The sequence below is a fragment of the Lepisma saccharinum genome, chromosome 9 (assembly GCF_977018435.1).
Source record: "Lepisma saccharinum chromosome 9, izLepSacc3.1, whole genome shotgun sequence".
NCBI classification, from domain to species: Eukaryota; Metazoa; Arthropoda; class Insecta; order Zygentoma; family Lepismatidae; genus Lepisma; species Lepisma saccharinum.
This window is the reverse complement of record NC_139237.1, coordinates 69,172,483-69,186,373: the sequence shown is the minus strand read 5'-3', so window position 1 is coordinate 69,186,373 and position 13,891 is coordinate 69,172,483. Positions and strand designations below refer to the sequence as shown.

The following is a 13,891-nucleotide window of genomic DNA, read 5'->3' as shown; positions in this document are numbered from 1 at the left end:
TTAGTAGCATTCCTGACGTATGCACTGTTTATATGCTGTATTTGACCCTACCTGTGACGTCATCATCAGCTGAGAGGTCGTTTTCAAAGCTAAAATTGACAAAAAAATAATAATTGAGATTCACATTGACAAGAGTGACATGAGTGGACTGGCGTTGTTAAGCATCGAAAGCGAACTGGCTCGAAAACTAGACTTGGCCAAACTAGCACACAATAATTTGCTTCCATCACAAAACGCAAAGTACTGGTAATGGACATTTAACAATATCATAATTTTTGTAGTAACATTGAATTTTCATATATAATTTAAATATAACCCCAAGCGCCTTATACGCACTTAAAAATTGAAATATACTTGTATATATTTTCTATTTTACAGTTTGTCTGTTGTCTAAAACTTTCGTACCAGTTTTTACATTGATTCAGGCTATGTATTTCCATATATCTAATCTAATATTTAAAAATGGATGTATGTGTTTGTTCCGCCACAACTCTCAAACGCCTGGATCGATTTCAACCAAACTTGGTATACATATCACTTGAAAGAAATACTGTGAGGGTAAGACACCCCTGGCACCCCTAGGGACGGGGATGGGAAGGAAGTGATATGTAAAAGTAATCGAAAACGACCGATATTAGTGTAAATCCATAGTTTTCGGGATTTCTAAGTGACAGTCCCAATGCCGTTCAACCCCAAGACACATCGTGCACCCCTAGGAGTGGGGGTGGGAAGGGGGTGACATGTAAAACGACCGATATTAGTGTGAAATCCATAGTTTTCGGGGTCGCTAAGATTAATAGTGACACTCCCAATGCCGTTCAACTGCAAGTTCATTTTACACTATAGTTACAATTCATTATTTTCCTGTCTAATAGAAGATTGGGATAAATAAATACCCGGCCAACGCCGAGCAATTAGTTAGTATATAATATAAATGTAGGCATGCATTAATATTATAGAAAAGACGATTTTTTGTAACTAGTAGAGGCGCACAAGTCAAAGTTGCGGGGAGGCGCAGAGTGTGTTAGTTAAGCTACTGCTAATGGCAAAACTGCTAATGGCAAACTCAAAACCCCAAGAGTCCCGGGTACGAATCCAGGTCTGGGCATGCGTGTTCTTTGTGAGTGTCCTTGCATCAATTTCATCATATCATCACTCAACCTCATCTTCGCGATTAGCCAAAACTGGTAGAAAAGCTAAGTAAAATAATCCAAATTAGTCAGTGTATTACAGTTGTCAAAAATTCAACAACATCAAATTGGATCAGAACTATCATCAACAACAACAACTTTATTGGATTTAAAACTTTAATTTGGCTGTTTATGTCCAGCATAAATTTTGAATAATTAAAGACACACTTCTGATATCAATTTCTACACAATAAGTTCAAATACATTCATAAATTAGATTTTTGAGCAAATGCCCACCTTCACTCGTTCATATTTTTTTTCCCAATTTCATTAGTTTGTCTCAAAAAAGCAATGCTTAGGAGCCGAAAATCTACAGGTTAGTTCATAACCGTCACTTTATGAAATTACACAATTGCGCCATTTTTTCCAAATGACGTCATAACTTAAGCAGAATAACCTAGTATATTTTGATCGTATCATTAATGCCCAACTGTTTGATTATGCGAAGGGTTTAAGAGTTATATTTATTATTGGGAAATTGTATAGAGATCATCGCAGGAGGATAGGGAGTTGTAGAGCTTCCCATTTTTTTTTAAATACGTATGTGTTACCTGAGTACTGTCTATACAAGTACCGTAACAAAAGAGAACTTGTTTCTCTAAACAAAATCAATGACAACAAAAAGAAGTCTTTCTACTGCAATTACGTCACTGCTAAAGCAAGAAAATGCTTGAATTATTATAAAACGATATGGGGAATGGAAAGCACTTAAGTGTTTGTAATGAGACTTTATGGTCACCCTGCCTAACGAGGAAAATAATAGAAGGTTTAAAACGTTGAGAAAGAAATAATAGTAAATTTGTAACAATAATAGTCTGTTGATGAAAATTGTTTGATTCGGTTAATTTTACTTTTCTTTTCTGACACGTTTTTGATTAGTCGCAAAGATGAGGATGAATGATGATGATGATAAAGTGACACACACAAAGAACACCCATGCCCAGGTCCAAGATTCAAACCCGGGACACCTGGTGTCGTAGGGCGCTGTGCTGACCACTCCGCCACTATCGGCTATTTATAAAAATTATGGCCCCTATCAAAACCATTGTCGAAAGCTTTTTCTTCTTCTTTTCTTGTGCACGCCCCTATCAGCACCTATTCTCAAGAGTGGACCGAGCATTTCTATTCTGGGTAACACTTTACTATAAGGGTGACGGATTTCTTACTTTTTACAGGAGAAAGTACTTACGCAAATCAGTTTCTGTAGCGTTGTGGAAGTTTGTGAATGTAGTTTTGATCCATTTTAATGCGAAAGTCTCTGTCCGACACGCTGTTTCTGCTGCCGCCATTTGCTTTCTGCACGAGAGCACAATGTTCCGTGTGTTAGATGACGTAAACCCCGTAGTCAGTGTTTCAATCTCGCCGTGTTTTCACTAACATGACGTGTCGAGTATTTTTTTTTAAAAAAAATAACTATGCTTGCCTAACCTAACCTAACCTAACCTTACGGAAAATGGTTTGTGGGGCTAACGTGAATGGTTTGTGAGGCTAACGTCAATGGTTTGTGAGGCTAACGTCAATGGTTTGCGAGGTATTAGCATCATTTCAAATCCGGGCACGAAAGTATGTATTTTCCGGTGAACAAGGCTGCAACACTGCATAAATCGACAAAACACACTCACAACGCGCGATGAACCAATACGCTATCGCCATAATGTGTGTTACAGAATCGAAATAACGAGTAACAGTAAGTACTCGTAAATGTAAGAAATAGACATTACTTTCGTTAGAAATTCACTATTTCACCTAAAAAAATGTTCCTCAATGCAGAATAGTACGTTAGCAATGTAAAAAAGTGCGAAATAAATTATTTATAGGTGTCACCCCTATAGTAAAGTAGTACCCTATTCTGAGCACTGGTTCAGAGTTGGCTGTGTTGTAATTATATACAAGCGAAGTTCTTCATTATCTTCTTGAACGAAAAGCGTTCCTCGTTGGTTCCTTTGTAAAGCAACTTGTCATCAATCCTCCCACATCTTGGACACTTCACGCCAACAGCGCTGCAAATCGACACCGAATCTTTTGCCGCTATCACATCTTCAAATTGCAGTAATTTTCTTGACCGTATATGCGTGATGCTAAACATTTCCCCTCCACTCGAAGTAAGGTATAATTGGGCATTAGAAGATAGCGTCATCGGAGCGCCATCTTTATTTTGTAGGTCAAGGTCTAATGCGGCCAATGGTGAAGGGAAAGATTGTTTTCGTAATCCGTTCGTGACGTTCTCAAATTTTAATGGGACTCGGAATGTTCATTTCGTACTTCAATCACGAAAATACTTTGCAGTGTTGATCCAGTGGTGTATCTGAATACACTGCAACAGGGTCTGAAATCTATGGATGCTTATGGAATGCAGCGCCTGGTACGAAGAACTTCCACAGTCCATTTTGATTTGTGTGTTTCATTTTACTTCTACTTTCTGGCACTTTTGGCTAATCGAGAAGATGAGGCTGGATGGCGGTAAGATGAAATGGATCAAGGGACAATCACAAACACACGGACAGAACACGACACAAGTCACACACATAGAGGATTTTATTGGCTGCCATGAACGTCCGCGGTATTTTTATTACAGAGAAGGGCAAACATGGTAATTTCTTCCATGGAAGAAGGGCAAACTGAACATATTTCTCCTCATAATAGTGTTGCTCCTTCAAAAAACACTTCTTCAATTTGAAGTTACCATGTTCCTGCAACGACAAGACATACGTAAATGTACGTGACTGTAATGAAATTATGTATGTATAGTATACAGTGGAGGCGAGTGGATTCCAAAACTGCGGGGACATCGCCGCCACTGGTAGTACATACTTTTAGGATGACATTAAATTTCTAGGGGACGGTGTGCCCCCCATCCCTTGCCCTCCCATTCCGGACGCCAGACGCAGTCTGCAAAATGCAGCCCAGGGTGCACAATGTTGAAGAGAGGGTGACTATAGTGAAATACTATGGCTTCCGAAATGAAATTGAATATATTGACGTCATAAGACATTTCTTAAGGGGGTGAAGAGAATGAGAGAAAGGAGAAAATTCCAAAGCCAAGAAGTGAAGAAGAAAGAAGAGAACAAAAGATATATAAACCAATGGGACCGAGAGAGAGAGAAATGGAGAACAGAGAGAGAGAGAGAGATAGAGAAAAGAAAACAGAGAGATAGAGAGAGAAGAAAGAACAGAGAAACAGAAAAGGGAAGAAAGAAAGAAAATGAGAGATAAAAGAGACACCTGTTGAAGGAAGACATAGAGATAAAAAGAGAAACAGTATAAATATTCAGAGAGAGAGAGAGAATAAAGAAGAAATTAAACAGAAAAGGGGGGAAACCATGGAAAGAGAAGTTACCAAGAAGAGAGGAAGTCGTTCGAAAGTGATACTTTTATCGTGTGTGTGTGTGGGACATTCCATTTTCACGGGTGGAACACGCGGCAGACTACATTTTTTATATTAAAGTAACTATTCTACTGATAGTTAAGCAACATTTTTCTTACAGTTTATGTGCAATGAAATATGAAACTTAACACTGTAGAATAAACGTAACTACCCTGAAAATACTTTCCCAGATTTGTAGCTGTAAGTGAACAATTTGTGTCTTGGATGGGACAGACGAAACACTGCCTCCTCACTTAATAAGAAATTTATTTTAATTTCTGTCAATCCTCAAATGATGAAAAATAAATGATTTAAGACAAAGAGAGAAGGTAATGGATCTTTGCATATTCTAGTGGAGTTGAAGGGGAAATGTAACAATTAAAGGAGAAATTAATTGTTTTTTGATGTTACGGGTAAGACACGATAGAAAGCACAAGTAAATCAAAAAGTTCAAATAAACAAATAATATGTAAATTCCTTCTACTTTCTAACTTAGGGCCTCCCCGATGTCGCAATGGTAGCGTCGTCGCCTTGTAATCAAAGGGTCCCGGGTTCGATACCCGGTGGAGGCACATGTTGGTTCGGATTCCACTTGAAACTGTAGGTCCAGTCCCGATTAGCCTTACAGTGCATAGAGTGGACTTAAACACCAAATCAATCAATCAATCAATACTTTCTAACTTAATTATGTATAATACTTGGATTTTTATCCAGAAGACAATTTTAGATTTTTCACTCAATCAAAGTTACAGCATTGCATTTAATTTTAAAAATTGACGTTCAGGGGCTCTTTCACATGGAATTCCATATATATATATATGGATCCCACTTTAAACTGTAGGTCCAGTCCCGATTAGCCTTACTGTGCATAAAGTGGACTTAAAACAGCAACTCAAACCAAACCAATATATATATATATATATATATATATATATATATAATGTGTGTGTGTGTGTGTGTACAAGCCATTCACTTTCTGGCTTACATGTATTATTTCCTATCTCCCCCCCCCCAAAAAAAATAGTGGAAAATAGTTCTATAAAGCTAATAAAAGCACATTTAATTGTAACGTAAAATTTACGTAGGTCCTACTTCTATATGTTTCACAAGCTTAGACAGCAATTTTGGTTTACATTCTGTCACGAAAATGCACGACTGACAATAGTACTGGCTGCAACGCAATATTGGCTTGGTGCCATGTTGCAGCGTGTTTAGAATGCTAGCTCATCCAATTTAAAGATAGCATAATCGCTTCCTGCTCAATCTAGCTTCCGCCGTTTCATTTTGCTCGTTGCGATAATTTGACTGTGTTTCAGTTTGTAAACATTTGCGTGTAAGCTGGTCTTTGTTTATTTGCATTTGTACCCTGGGCTTTTCTAGCTGAACACATCTGGTCGAGTAATACGAGTATATTGCATACGCTGCATAAGAATAAGACAAAATGTCTGCATCCAGTACTGTACGTTACAAGGACCTACCACGATCTGGCACGCCTGGGAACTGTAATAATTTGCATCACTACCAACACGTATTAGGAACATTCTCGCACTGTTTTCTCACACCTGGGAAATGAGACATTTGTTATAATCATGCAGTCATAACTCGCTACTGGTTAAAGATACCTCGAAAAAACCTTCACCTTTACATTTCTCGTGAAATCCTAGCCTGATTTGATATATCACATTACCCACTTCCCATTTAAAATTTTTGAGTTGATTTCAAGATGGTGACCACCAATATGGCGGACGTCCGCTTGGAACGCACCAATATGGTTCCTGTTAGGCCTAGCCTGTTTCTATCATGACCAATTTTACGCAGCCAAACTCCTATTCATAAAGGAGCCAAGAACGTATTTAGGGATTCCAGGGGGTCCGGATCCCCCTCCCGAAAGACTTACCAAGTACTAACATTATTTATGCACACTACTACTTGTGATAATATACATAAAGTATTAATCAGCAAGTTTACTTTTCGTCAATTGAATCAAACTCCATTTTGTTATTCAATAAATATTCAATTCTTTATCTATTTGACATTAACTTCCGTGCCAGTGCAGTTGTTATTATACAGTTTTTTGTCGATCTTAACTACACGTAAGCTAGATAATGAATACATGCTGCTATCTATTATTTTACCATATTTTTGCCTATTTATGTAATAATAATAATACAATATTAATTAATTTACATATTACATTAATATTTTAATTCAATATAATTATTCTAATTGTATTATTATTATTGAGACACTTGGTCGGACACCCCCCAAATGGATTTCTAGATACGTGCCTGAAAGGAACTGTAATATTTTGTGCTGGAACTTGGCAGAATATTTTGTGTTGAAATAGTCAATCTTTCTTGTTTTCTTTCCAGAATTTTCGTCAACTCCGCTACAAGATCTACCGCACGTTCGCAGTAATCGTCATCTCTTTTGCGGACATTGCCTTCTCCATCTACCACCACTTCCACGGGAACGTGTACCCTCGCATCGGCTGGGCCGCCCACTCCAGCGGCGCCATCGCTGGTTTCCTCCTGGGACTCGCCATATTCCGCGTGGAGCAGCACAAGGGCTGGAAGTCGCACGTCCGCTACGCCTCGTGGGTGCTAATCCTCACCTCCGTGTCTGCGGGTATCGTGTGGAATGTCCTCCACGACCCGACGGTCTCGAACATTACCGAGACCTTGCTCGGCACTTGATCGTTTGTGCCTTAGAGCGCCACAGCAACCTAACCAAGTGCTTCCTTGCAGTTTGTTACCGTTTTCACTCCCCCGTCATGACTCAACTTGGTGATAACAGCGCGAGAATGCGTGTTGAAACTTGTTCTGTTTCATTATTTTGTGTGTGTGTTTTTTGTGAAACCGAGACTTTTTCAGTTATGGTGTGCTCAAGCGGAAAAGTAGCGAATGAGTGCAAGGGCAAACACAACCCTGTCTGCTATGGTGTAACCTAAAATTTGTGATCAACATTTACCCGAGTTAAGCACCGAATTTGTAAGCTTGAATGTTCCCATACACACACACCACAAGCGACTACTTTGTCTTTCGTAATGTTCCTTATAAAATATGAGGCAAAATATGTACTTACCCCTTGATCCATTCATGAGTTACACAACCACGACAAATAATACCTCATTGGCGAACACCATCACATCCACTTTGAACCATATTTTGACAGTGACATGTGTCCTAAAGTGATCACTTGATCAAATACCCAATCGACTTTCCTGTATGCTATTGAAGACCGTTTTACCATCTTAAGGTAAAGATGGTGACTCAAAGCATATTTTTTTAGATCGTTTTGTCTATTTGTGCCCTTGCACGATTTGAGAAACGGCATAAATGAGCATTATGACCAATGGTGCACGAAAATAAACATATAAGTTGCATCATATATAATATATATGTTGGAAATAAGGACTTAATTTTTCTCCGATCTGCATCTGGTACATGTTCGTATTTATTACGTTTGTTTTCCATGCAGAATGTTTTGATTTATCAAGGTCATGTGAAACAACTAAATGAGTATCAGTGAAGATATCTTAATAGTTGGTTTGTTCTGTACTGAATACCACAAAAATTCAGGTATAATAGTAGAAAAGTTACTCGGAAATAGCTACTTAGTAATAGCACAGAGAAGATAATTTTATATAAAATTATCTTCTCTGTGGTAATAGTAACATAGTAAATATGACTAGCCGAGAAAGGGATCAGCGACCATGCTCAAACAATTTAAATCTGAATATGTTTGCCCTTACAGGAAAGGTTACTTTCAAACCCTTATTCATGGTCATACTTATCTGTATTCGAGAACAAAAAGCAATGCAAATATGTTACAACTGTACACTAAACTAACAATGCATAGTATTATTGCGGCCTGAATCTCACTTCTAAGTGTGTAAATTTAATGTGCAAATACTGCAGCAGTATTTCAATAGTTCAACATGACTATTTTTCCAGAGAAACTTCTATCTAGTATGATGTTTTTTCACTTGTGGAGCTCTGCTGTTCAAATTCACTATCGGGAACATAATACTTAGGGAGAATTATTGACACCGAAGCGGTCGCATGTCGCTTCGGTGTAAATTCTCTCTTAAAAATATATAGCTTTAGAAGTTAAGAAAACAAGTAGCGGACTTGGTCCAGGAAAACTGCGACAATGGAATTCGAGCGTGTCATCCCATCGAAAAGCCTCTTCGCAGGCCTTGGGCCTCAAAAGGTTGTGGCGCAACGGAGACAATTTATCACATCAGATTATTATGACTAATATTACTTGTTTTACAATTGCTGACTTCTATGAATTCATATCACCACTTAAAATAAGGACGGAACAAACTATGCTAGGCAGACTTGCTGATCCCTCTTCTCAATTGGTAAATGGAACAGAATATCTTCGTACAATAGTTTTGAAACCTCTTTTAAAAAATTATTCTACTATTCAAAAGGACGCTATAAAACCCACAGAAAGGAGAATTTCGAAATACGTGGCGAAGAAATGGTCAAATTTTTAATGTATATTCAACTTGTTAATTGCATTTCATCTATTAACAATGCTTACACATTGTATTTGAGAATGTACTTCTAATTGTTGTACTTTTCAAACATTGTTGTTCAAAGTTTAGATGTATAGAATGTAAAATAGAATAGTCCCGTTAATATTAATTATCCAAGTCTGATAATTAATTATGTATAAAGATATGCTAGTTACCGAAGACTGACAATGCGCCTTTATAACTATCATGATGCTTACAAGACTATTGAAAATCTGTATTTACGGCCACAGGGTTGGTGTGGCCTCTTTCCGTTGTATTAGGTGTATTTACAAACTTAATAAAGAAGCGGCAGCATGGGACATGTTCAGGACATGGAAACAATAAATCCGTACATAAAAAATGATAAAGTGGAACATGGAATTATTTTGAGACAGTGATCAGCCTTAGAAACCATTACTGGTTGTTCTTTGCCGTAATAGCATAATTGGTAGCACATGTTAATAGAATTTATAACGAAGTTGTTTCTATTAACTTCTACAAGAAGTACAATCATTTGATAGCACTCACTTAAGACAAAGTACATTGGATTAGAGACGTGTTGTAGATTTAGTCCTACGGTCAAAGATTTTTGCCTTATATTTAAATTGCATAACTAGACGATTAAACATACAGCACACAAATGTATGTTTGATTCAGATTTTAAACATGTAAGTTATTATAACTTCTACATTAAATTTAAGGCATGAAAACAACTTAATTTCCTGCCTTAGGTGTAAAAGATACTAATAATTGTAACTGTTGTTAGGAAGTTAAAATTCTGGTCTTAAATTGTATGAACAGTAAAAGCTTCTGTCTTGAAGTTAAAGCATGTAATCAACTGAAACTCTTGCCTTGGAGTTTAAAGCGTGCAAAGAAGTGAAGATCCTGCCTTAAATATAAACAAACCAATCAATTGTAGTTCCTGCTTTATGTTAAACTATACATACGATAGAGTTTTATTCAGACTATATTCAACGGAAGATCCTATCTCGGCAAATCAAACAACTACAATCAATTTTAACTTTTTGTCATGAATTTAGAACGTTAGTTCTACAAATAGAACACAATACATTCATGGATGTCCACAGGATTTTTTCCAGGAAGGAGCAAGCAGGGTATTTTTTTTTCCTACGGGGATAGTCAAACCAGGCATTTTTCTACCATAATAATGTTGCCCGCTCAAAAACACTCCTTCAGTTTGAAGTTATCATGTTCGTGGAATGCCTTTCTAATAATTAATATAAATTACTTTGTCTGAAATAAAGTAATATGTGTGATAACTTTAGGTTCATATTAATTTTCTAGGGGCCCCTTCCGGACGTCCATGAATACATTCAAACTCTTAAGTATAACATGCCTTAACTTGTAACCAATGAATCGTACAAATTATATATTCATGTAATGGAAGCAACAATTCGACCAATGAGCATTGAACGTATGCAAAGTAATCAGCATATGAATAATTGCAGTGAGAGACAAATTGATGTAATTTCGAACATTCAGTCTCACATTTTGGAGAAGAGAATAAACATTTTCGCAGAGGAGGAAATGTCGTTTGAAATTGGTATTCGAGGGGCATGTTGGATGCTGCAAATTGCACGGCCGGCTTGCTTTGTGCCGCACCAGTAAACTCGCCGTCCGCTGGTTAATATTGATTTCTGGTCGTCAATGCCGAGAGGAAACGCCAGTCTTTATTAAAGGTGAAGAAGTGTAAAAAAATAGAGCGAGAATTCTCAAGTTAAATGCGAAAACATCATCATCTTCAAGAGCTTCTACGTTCTTTGTTGTAGAATATTTGTTCCTGCAAATCTTTGCCTGTTCAAGGTACTCTTATGGTTTGAAAACATCATCTTCTTCAAGAACTTCTACGTTCTTTGTTGTAGAATATTTGTTCCTGCAAATCTTTGCCTGTTCAAGATACTCTTATGGTTTGAAAACATCATCTTCTTCAAGAACTTCTACGTTCTTCGTTGTAGAATATTTGTTCCTGCAAATCTTTGCCTGTTCAAGGTAAACTTATGGTTCTTTGAATTACAGTGAACATGGAAATATAATTCCTGCACAGACTCGTCATCCACTGTCCTGCTCCTTACTTAGGACAGTTGAGCCAATCTTCATTACCTTCTACTATTCAACACATCGTCCTTAGGTCTTTCTGCAGTCATTCTCTTATATGATCTTGTACATAACGATGTAAATAACCTTGTCCAGTCGAAGCAAAGTTACCTTTATTCAAGTTGGCAGCGGGTGTAAGATTACCGAAGCTTCGACTCTCATTTGACATTGGCCTGGAACAAAGTCCACAGTGCCTGACAAGATACTTTAGGTGAGGACAATTGAATGTTGCAACATTATCGCTTTACTTAAAGCATCGACAGCTGAATCACATGGGCATTGTATGTTAACATATCTAAAAAATGATATGTTCGTACTTAAAATTTAGAGTAGAAAGTACTTACTGAATGCCTTATTGATAATTTTTTGACCTGACGTGTCGCTCTTCATTATCCATTTTGCAACAAGAACTAGGAGAATTTGTAGAGAATAGTAATCATAAATTATTCTATGTAACATGAATGCTTTTACAATGAGCAATGGTCTCATTTGTGTAGGTTCATAGTAATTATGAGCAAAGGCAGACTTGTTTCCTCAGAATCGTTCTCTTTTGTTCAGTGTGTCGCTGACCTCAACTTGTATTTTCCCCTGCTCTGTGTTCTGAGATTTCCTTAGACATCGTGCTTGTTCAGAAACACACAGAAGAAACTTTGAGCTTCTGAAGCTGAAGTGTCCTTGAAAACTACATCCGTCACCAAAGGCATTTCCAGTGCCCTACCGTTGTGTGTTCTATCAACTTTGTCAGGGAATGGTAAGCTCCGAGGTTATTACAAGTATAGCCCCTTATCTACTGTTAATATTAAATAGTCATCCAGTAGCACTGAATTAGCTGCCAAGTAATGAATTTGATCTTTTCCTGGAAACTAAATGAACCAGTAACGTCCAGAGCAAAGTAATAGTTATAGATTATTCTAGGCCAGTAAAGGATGTTACTCTTGTGTACGCCAGAGTATTCCTTGCCTACGATGATAGCACAGTTGAAATAGAAAACAAAGGCATAATTGCAAATGCAAGTTCTGCATTCAGGCAATGATAACTGAAAGTTTAATGTCTTTGATTAGCTATTATTGTGACCATGTGACTGTCGTACAATAGTTCGAAAACAGCTAATGGTTTCCAGCTTAAATTTAAATTAGCATAGCATCAATCGAACTATACAAATTGTAGGCATATTTTATGGTTGTATAACTATCTTTGTCACTTCAAAACGGTTACTACGTCCTGTTTTTGCACTAACTCTTTAAGTTTACAGCTTCCCATAATCTGTTTTTCCTACTGTGTTTTTGAAACTATCAGCACCTCAACAGTTGTTCAAAGAAGGTCAGAAACTTGAATACAAATTCAACACTGACATAGGTAGTATATATTTTTCTATAAAGCCCTATTCAACAGTAACAAACTTGAGTAATAGCATTACTTTGAAAAATAACTATTGGAGTTGCAAACTTAACTAGCTCTGTTACGTATTACCGAGTACAAATTAGACTTTTGCACAGGTTTCAGAAACGTCAATTTACTGTCTTTTGCCCGTGTTCAAATTCAGAAAATTCATTTGGTTTAATTTATTTCATATTTTTTGCAAATTAAATATATATACCCTAGTATTATAACTTTAAAAGAAGCAATTCTTCTGGGCAGTAAGAAATTATTATTTAAATAAATACGCCTCTTCTTCCTTCAACAAAGCGGTCTCCACTTTTAAGTGATATTAGCTATTCTGAGGAAGAAATTTTAGTACTCTTATATTAATACTAAGAGCAAATTAGCGTTATAGTAAACAAACAGTAAGTACTAGGCCACAAGTGTGTATCATAGGTATATTGATACGGGAACAAATATTGGTACTTTCAACTCAAAGAAGTGTACAATTTAAATCCATTATAATAATAATACTAGAAGTACGTAGTACCAAAGACGTAAAGCATTCGTTACAGAAATAATATACGCATCTTTGCATATAATATACATCTATATATATATCACTTGATTATCCATTGTATTTAACGGCGAATGTACAATAAATTTCGAAGCTGTAGTAAATATTATAAACATGAAAAGTAATGTTTCGGATGTGTATTTACTTAAATCGAAGGGGCAAAGCTCCGTTATATATATATGCATTAAATAGTGTATATAGTGTTTTCATAAATATGTTAGCTAATGACATGTATACATTGTATATGTATTATAATCTTTTGTACGTTTTCGTAATATTCTACGTACGTTTATATAATGAATCGTTGTTTTTGACTAATTTAGAGAGATTTCATGCTCTCAGTTCATATATTGTAGTTGTTAAAAATTTATTGTAATAAAAATGTGTCCTTTTCATGAGACTGTGATTATTTTCTACCCAGTGGATTCTTTTCTCAAATTAGGTTCTTGAATTGCAGAAAACTGGATGTTAAAGCTTCCTCATTGGTAAATTCAGTACTAACTTACAAACCTGACCACACAATATATAGAGTTATATAATTTGAAGAATCGTCTATCATAGGACTAGGTGTATTTGAAAGATTTTTCTTTTTGTCGCTACTTAGCGATGGTGTGTAAATATTGTACACTACGGAGGGTTGAAGTGAAGATGGAAAGAGGTGCAGTGGAAATTATACGTGGATATTGTTGAGCATGTGACTGCTTGCATGTGCATCTACCAAATTTAGTAAACCTACAGTAAATACTCTAGCGGATATC

The 13,891-nt window shown here is 36.6% G+C and overlaps 1 protein-coding gene across 1 annotated transcript in view; it reads left to right on the top strand.

The window, feature by feature from the left end:
* The window catches only part of LOC145992118 (protein rhomboid-like), a 95,198-nt gene extending 81,678 nt beyond the window's left edge, over nt 1-13,520 (top strand). Inside the window, exon 4 of the mRNA XM_083128365.1 lies at nt 6,927-13,520. Within this exon, the coding sequence (XP_082984491.1) occupies nt 6,927-7,250 (324 nt within the window). The 3' untranslated portion in view covers nt 7,251-13,520. The remainder of the gene's footprint in view (nt 1-6,926) is intronic.
* The last annotated feature ends 371 nt before the right edge of the window (nt 13,521-13,891 follow it).